The sequence below is a fragment of the Mandrillus leucophaeus genome, unplaced genomic scaffold (genome assembly GCF_000951045.1).
Source record: "Mandrillus leucophaeus isolate KB7577 unplaced genomic scaffold, Mleu.le_1.0 Scaffold200, whole genome shotgun sequence".
NCBI lineage: Eukaryota > Metazoa > Chordata > Mammalia > Primates > Cercopithecidae > Mandrillus > Mandrillus leucophaeus.
This window is the reverse complement of record NW_012102033.1, coordinates 790,582-798,142: the sequence shown is the minus strand read 5'-3', so window position 1 is coordinate 798,142 and position 7,561 is coordinate 790,582. Positions and strand designations below refer to the sequence as shown.

At 52.1% G+C, this 7,561-nt stretch overlaps 2 protein-coding genes across 3 annotated transcripts in view; both read right to left on the bottom strand.

The window, feature by feature from the left end:
* HSD17B14 (hydroxysteroid (17-beta) dehydrogenase 14) overlaps positions 1-1,095 on the bottom strand; it is a 34,568-nt gene extending 33,473 nt beyond the window's left edge. The window contains exons 1-2 of the mRNA XM_011979398.1: positions 723-1,095; positions 201-239 (exon numbers count right to left, since the gene is read on the bottom strand). Coding sequence (XP_011834788.1) covers positions 201-239; positions 723-897 — 214 coding nt within the window. The 5' untranslated portion in view covers positions 898-1,095. The remainder of the gene's footprint in view (positions 1-200; positions 240-722) is intronic.
* Positions 1,096-1,323: 228 nt separating this feature from the next.
* PLEKHA4 (pleckstrin homology domain containing, family A (phosphoinositide binding specific) member 4) overlaps positions 1,324-7,561 on the bottom strand; it is a 32,119-nt gene continuing 25,881 nt past the window's right edge. The window contains exons 17-20 of one of the 2 annotated variants that reach the window (XM_011979346.1): positions 5,664-5,825; positions 3,405-3,463; positions 2,209-2,321; positions 1,324-1,777 (exon numbers count right to left, since the gene is read on the bottom strand). In XM_011979346.1, the coding sequence (XP_011834736.1) occupies positions 1,515-1,777; positions 2,209-2,321; positions 3,405-3,463; positions 5,664-5,825 (597 nt within the window). In that variant the 3' untranslated portion in view covers positions 1,324-1,514. The remainder of the gene's footprint in view (positions 1,778-2,208; positions 2,322-3,404; positions 3,464-5,663; positions 5,826-7,561) is intronic. The other variant, XM_011979347.1, reaches the window with a different exon arrangement.

Here is a 7,561-nt window from a genome sequence, read left to right as displayed (position 1 = left end):
TCTGAGGGAGGAGGGACAGGGGCCTGGACTCCTGGGTCTGAGGGAGGAGGGGCTGGGGACCTGGACTCCTGGGTCTGAGGGAGGAGGGGCTGGGGTCTGGACTCCTGGGTCTGAGGAAGGAGGGGCTGGGGCTCCCGGACCCCTGGACTGAGGGAGGAAGGACCAGGGTGAGGGCTGAGGGCTGAGGGACCCTCACTCACCATCCTTGTCGCAGATAACCACTTGGGCCCCGCTGTCCACTGAGAATACGAAGGGAACACGTTACCCTCCGAGTCTTGGTTAAAGCCTCTGCCGCCCTCTTGTGGCCACCTGGATTGGGGCCGATCTCCGTCTCCCCTCGTGACCCCAGTCTCATGATCACCCACAGGACAGAGGGCAGAGGCCTTGACGCATACTCTCCTTGCCTGCCCAGGTTTCTGCTGAGGCTCCTGATCCCCCGTTCGTGGGTTCCAGAGCAAACTCCACAACTGACAGGGCCATTCCCCAAACCACTGGTTTTGTAGCTATACCAACAGACCCAGAGAAAGGGGCCACTGCCTTCAGAGACCCCGCCAGACAGCCCTAGCCTACCGCGCCACACGCTTACTTTAGCCTGCAAATTGGCTTTTATAAGATCAGAATCCCGGCTGCAGTATTGGAGACCCTATTTTCCGCCCCCATCGCCCCGCCCCCATCCTTCCTCTCTCACGCTCCACAGCTCCCAGCAGTCAGACCCGGCTCACCGAAGGCGCGCACGATCCCAGCTCCGATGCCGCGCCCGCCCCCGGTCACAACCACCACCTTCCCGGCATAGCGCGTTCCCGTAGCCATCCGTGTCCACCGGTCTCTCTCTCTCTCTCTCTCTGTGTCTCTACTCTGGGCCTTTTTCACCTCCAAAGCCCCGTGAGGCCGTAGCATCAAATCCTCAATAGAAGCTGGATCGTGGAAGTCCAGCCTCGGGGGGCGTTGCCAGGAAGGCTAGGGACCTGGAAGTTTGTCCCCAGCCCCTCCTCCCTCAGACACTCCTCTCCTCCCACAGACACAGGAATCCAGGAGCCCCAGTCCCTCCTCCCTCAGACCCAGGAGTCCAGCCTCCCAGCCCCTCCTCCCTCAGACCCAGGAGTCAGGGTCCCAGCCCCTCCTCCCTCAGACCCGGGAATCCTGGCCCAGGCCCCTCCACTCTCAGACTGAGGGATCAGATTTTCTATCCCTTCCTCCCAGAGACCTGTAAGTCCAAGCCCCCTGTCCCTTCCTCTCTCAGGACCCAGGAGTGCACGACTCCGGCTCTGTCCCTCAGAGACCCCAGTGCCACAACCCCAAACAGACAGAAACAAAGCTATTGACTAAAAGTTCAAAGTTTTAATCCAAATTTAGACAGTGTTGAGAAAATCAAACTTTGGCCATAGAAACCATTTCCCTCCCGGGCGGGCGATGGGGACCAGACCACGCCCCTGATGCCCTGAGTGGTCCCAGATCTCCGGCGGTACCTCCAGACCACGTGCTCACGCTCCGATTGGCTGCCGCGTTTGGGCGGGTTAGAAGCTGGACTGTAGCAAAGTGACTCGCAGAGGCCACGCCCCCTCGTCTTGGGGCAGGACCGGAGGGGCGATCCCGGCATCCCACGTGGGCCCCCAGGGGGCGGGACTTCCTCCACGCCCACTCCCTCGGCGAGAGAACCCTGTGGAACCCGAATTAGCCACCGGGGAAGATCTGGGGGGAGGGGTCTCCTGGCGCGTGGGGTCCGAAGGAGGCAGCGGCACACGGGGAAGAGGGTCTCCCTGGGAGTCCAAATTTCCACCTAGAGAGGATGAGTGGGAGACATAAGAATGGCAAACTTCAGCAGCAGGACTCCGGGTTCCCAGGCCCCTCCTCCCTCAGACCCAAGAGTCCAGGCCCCCAGCCCCTCCTCCCTCAGACCCAGGAGTCCAGGCCCCCAGCCCCTCCTCCCTCAGACCCAGGAGTCTGGACACCCCAGTCCAGACCTCTTTCAGACTCAGATGTCGGTCCTCTCCCCGCCCCCTGACCTCTTCCTCCCCTCCTCCCAAGTGTCCCGGAACCCAGTCCACTCTTGCCTGAGACCTAAAACTCCCAAACTCTGCCCAACTCTTTCCTCGCCAACATAAAAAATTCCCATCGGCCCCTAGACCCCTCCTCTCCAGGACCTGGGATTCCAGGTCTCCAGCTTTCTCCTCCCTAAAACCCAGAAGTTCAACATCCCCAGCCAGTCACCTGTCATCATTCTGTGCCACTGCGACGCCTCAGTAGCCAGGGCTTGGGAGAGGCTGAGAACCCGCTCCCGGTGACCTTCGGAAGTCGGCAAGTAAGGGGTGGTGTTCCTTGGACTAGAAAAAAAAAGAAGATTGGGGGTGGGGTGTGTACATGGGGGAGAGGTGGGGAGGGTTAATTGGTACAAAAAGAAAAGGATGAATAAGACCTACTATTAGATAGCACAACAGAGTGACTACAGTCAATAATAATTGTACATTTTAAAATAAAGTGTGTAATTGGATTGCTTATACATCAAAGGGTAAATCCTTGAAAGGGGATGGATACTCTATTCCCCATGACGTGCTTATTTCACATTGCCTGCCTGTATCAAAACATCTCATTTATCCCGTAAATATATGTACACCTACTATGTACCAACAAAAATTAAAAATTAAAAAAAAAAACAGTCCAGGTGCGATGGCTCATCCCTGTAATCCCAGCACCTGGGGAGGCCAAGGCGGGCGGATCACTTGAGGTCAGGAGTTCGAGACCACTCTGGCCAACATGGGGAAACCCAGTCTCTACTAAAAAATACAAAAAAGTTAGCCAAACATAGTGATGGGCTCCTGTAATCCCAGCTATTAGGGAGGCTGAGGAAGGAGAATCACTTGAACCCAGAAGGAGGAAGTTGCAGTGAACTGAGATCGCGCCATTGCACTCCAGCCTGGGAGACAGAGCAAGACTCCGTCTCAAAAAACAAACAAACAAAACAAAAAAACAAACAAACAAACAACAAAAAAGTAAAAATAAAAATAAAAACTAAACAGCTCGCACAGTGGGGGACCCGGGTACCGCGCGTGCCCTTCTGGGAGTTGTAGTTCCTAGCACGTGTCTCTAACAGATGTTAAACATGGCACCGCCCTCATACCGCCCACATGCATTATGGGATTTGTAGTCCATTCGCAAATCACTACCACCCAATTTCCTTGATACAGAAGCAGGCTATGCTATTGACCAAGGGAATTTGGGGAACTAAAGATATCACTACGGATCCAGGGCTTTCCGGTTTTGTTTCAGATGCCCCGGGAACGTAAGCATATCTAGAAGGGTTGCGATTTGTAGTTCCATATTCAGGAGACTTCAATAATAATGCTACTCCCCTTTGCTTATGCAAATTTTTTTTTCCTGCTCCCTTGATACGCCCTCCAGTTCCTTACCTACTCCAAGACCCAGAGCTTCTGAGCCATTTCTGGGCTCCCGAGTGTCCTACGACAGGCTGGAAAGGAATTGGGGCATTAGAACTCCTCACCTGGAAGCCCCACATTCTCATTTTGAGGGTGAAGTGAAGGGGCTCCAAAAGAGAATGAAATTGCCCAAAAACACTGGCAATGTTTTGTTTTGTTTTTCCTATGCTTCCGTAGGCACTGAATTTTTAAAAATTAATTTATTGGCCGGGCACGGTGGCTTAAGCCTGTAATCCCAGCACTTTGGGAGGCTGAGACAAGCGGATCACGAGGTCAGGAAATCGAGACCATCCTGGCTAACACGGTGAAACCCCGTCTCTACTAAAAAAATACAAAAAACTAGCCGGGCGAGGTGGCGGGCGCCTGTACTCCCAGCTACTCGGGAGGCTGAGGCAGCAGAATGGCGTAAACCCGGGAGGCGGAGCTTGCAGTGAGCTGAGATCCGGCCACTGCACTCCAGCCTGGGCGACAGAGCGAGACTCTGTCTCAAAAAAAATAAATAAATAAAAATAAAAATAAATTTATTTTATTTATTCATTTTTTAGAATGGATGGAGTACAGCAGCGTGATCGTAGCTCACTGCAGTCTCAACCTCCCGGGCTCAAACTAATCCTGCTTCAGCCTCCTGAGTAAATAGAACTTCAGGCTCACACCACCATGCCTGGCTAATTATTTTTATTTTTATTTTTAGTAGAGACAAGGTCTTGCTATGTTGCCCAGGCTGGTCTCTTACTCCTGCCTCGGCCTCCCAAAGTACTGGAATTACAGGGGTAAGCCATAGCACCCAGCGACTGACAATGTTTAACTTTACCTGTGCTCCTATAAAGCAGCACATGAGTTCAGAAATCCAACCTCCACCACCACCTGTGACTGTCTAAATCCTTTCTATAAAAGTCTAAGGGGCCAGGTGCAGTGGCTCACACCTGTAATCCCAGCACTTTGGGAGGCCAAGGTGAGTAGATCACTTGAGGTCAGGAGTTCAAGAACAGCCTGGTCAGTATGGTGAAACCCCATCTCTACTAAAAATACAAAAAAAAATTAGCAGGGTATGGTGGCATGGGCCTACAATCCCAGCTACTTGGGAGGCTGAGGCAGGAGAATTGTTTGAACCTGGGAGACAGGGGTTGCAGTGAGCCAAGGTTCCGCCACTACACTCCAGCACGGGCAACAAAGGGAGACTCCATCTCAAAAAAAGAAAAAAAAATCTAAGGGGAGGTCAGGTGCAGTAGCTCACACCTCTATTCCTAGCACCTCCTTCCAAGGCAGGAGGATCACTTGAGCTCAGGAGCTCAACACCAGCCTGGCCAATGTGGTGAAAATCTGTCTCTACTAAAAATACAAAAATTGGCTTGATGTGGTGGCACATCCCTGTAGTCCCAGCTACTCAGGAGGCTGAGGCATGAGAATCACTTGAACCCAGGAGGTGAAGGTTGTAGTGAGTGGAGATCACACCACTGCACTCCAGCCTGAGAGACAGAGCAACACCTCGTCCCCGAAAAAAGAAAACACCTTTTTTTTTTTTTTTGAGACAGAGTTTCACTCTTGTTGCCCAAGTTGGAGTGCAATGGCACAATCTTAGCTTACTGCAACCTCCACCTCCTGGGTTCAAGTGATTTTCCTGCCTCAACCTCCCAAGGAGCTGGGATTATAGGCGTGCGCCACCACGGCCAGCTGATTTTGTATTTTTAGTAGAGATGGGGTTTCTCCATGTTGGTCAGGCTGGTCTCGAACTCCTGACCTCAGGTGATCCGCCCGCCTTGGCCTCCCAGAGTGCTGGGATTACAGGCGTGAACCACCGTACCCGGCCAAAAAAAGAAAATGTCTAAGGGGAAACCATCCTGAGATATCTGAGACACTCTGATGCTCAGATCTGGGATGTTCTCCCTACTGAAAGGGCATGAATAAAATCCATTTTCTTGCTGTCTTACATTTTCTTTTTTTGCTTTCTTGCTGTTGACAACACATAGCAACTGAGAAGAAAAACTAGGCTTCCAATCCAGATCTGTGACCCCCGCCCCCACCCACTGTCCTCCCCTCACTGCCACTCCTGTCCACCCACCACTAACCAGGCCAGGAAGCTGACTTTAGCACAAGTACAAACTGAGGTAAATCTGGAAATCCAGCTTGGAGTAAGGAGGTAGGCATTATCTCCATTTTACAGAAAGGGATTCAAAGTAGGCGAAGAGGACCTACTACCCCCCCACCGCCCAGCCCCAGTCCTCCTCCCCTCACCCTTTGCTCCACATCAGGCTGGCGTCTGGCTGGGGACAGTGTCCTTCCCAGGGTGAGGAGCCGCGGGGAGGTCGGGCGAGGGAGGGGCCGTCCACATTCCTGGTTTCTGCGCATCCGCTCCAGCTGCTCCTGGGCACTCATTCGGGGCCGGGCCACCGGGGCCTAAGGAGGTGAGAAACATCCCAAGACCCAACCCTTAGACCAGGCGCAGTGGCTCGTGTAATCCCAGCACTTTGGGAGGCTGAGGCGAGAGGATCACTTGAGGTCAGGAGTTCAAGACCAGACTGGCCAACTTGGCGAAATACCATCTCTACTAAAAATACAAAAATTAGCTGGCCATGGTGGCAGGCATCTGTAATCCTAGTTACTCGGGAGGCTGAGGCAGAAGAATTGCTTGAACCCTGGAGGTGGAGGTTGCAGTGAGCCGAGATCATGCCATTGCACTCCAGCCTGGATGACAGAGCAAGACTCTGTCTCAAAAAATATATATAATATATGTTGCTTAAACAAGGAGAGAGGGAAAAGACCAAGTGCAGTGGTGGGTGACTATAATCCCAGAGCTTTGGGAGGCTGAGGTGGGAGGATCACTTGTGGCCAAGAGTTTGAGACCAGCCTGGGCAACATAGCAAGACCCCATCTCTACAAAACATAAACTTGTTAGATGTGGTGGTGGACGCCTATCAGTTACTCAAGAGGCTGAGGCAGGGGGATCACTTAAGCCCAGGAGTTCAAGTCTTCGGGGAGCTATGATCGTGCCACTGTACTCCACTCTGGGTGACAGAGCAAGACCCCATATCTAAAAGTAAAAAGAAAAGAGAGAGACAGCACTCATTGCTGGAGCTTCCGGTTAAACATGCCAGCGAGATAGCATGGATCTGTGTTTATTGTAGAAACAGCCCCTGCAGTTTCCTCTGCTTTGAGCAATCCTGAGTCCCGTTTATATAAATGATGGCCACTGGCCACTGTATATCACCACTGTATATTACACTGTATATGTTGCTAATTTCATTTTTTTTTTTTTTTTTTTTGAGACGGAGTCTCACTTTGTCACCTAGGCTGGAGTGCAGTGGCGCAATCTCTGCTCACTGCAACCTCTGCCACCTGGGTTCAAGCAATTCTCTGCCTCAGTCTCTCAAGTAGCTGGGTATACAGGCGTGAGCCACCGCGCCCGGCCAATGTTAATTTCTTCACAGCAGGCCAGACCATTGGACTAAAAGCTTGGTAGCAGCAAACTCAGATTTCTACACATCCAATTGTTTTAAACACAGTCTTAATAAGCAGGTATTTTCAGCCATGCAGTCTGCCTGCTTTGTATACCCCGAGACTGTGCCCAACATCTGCTACCCATAGATAAGCTGAGCCCCAAGACCCTTTGGTCTTGGGTTCTTTGGAGCTCTCTTTGGAGCTCTACATACTGCTGGCTGGCATCACCCAGATGTAAGCCCCTTCTCCAGTCCCTCTCTCTTGCCTTCCTCCCCTCCTGTGCAGTGGTCCTCACCCTCACCCAGGAGCCTCTGGAGTGTCTCACACTGGGTGTGACTTCCCCCGTAGACAAATCTGTCAGTGTCTGCCAAATAACGCTCCTGTGTGCTACTGCCATCTGGCGGTCATAGCTTTTTCTTTGCTAAGCCCTGAAATCCTTGGAACTCACTAGTCCACCCCTGTGCTCTGGACCTTGGCAGCCCCTGAAACCACGGGGTTGGGGTGAGGGAAAAGTATGTTCCAAGAAAAGTGATGTTCCCAGGAGGCTCCAATCACCCATGCCCGTGACAAACCACTGAGAATCAAAAAGTGCCTCTCCTGTCTTCCTAGGAAAGGCTTGATTGATTGCCTTTGTATCCATGATAACAAGTAAGCACAAGAAATGCATTTTTTTTTTTTTTTTTTTTTTTGAGACG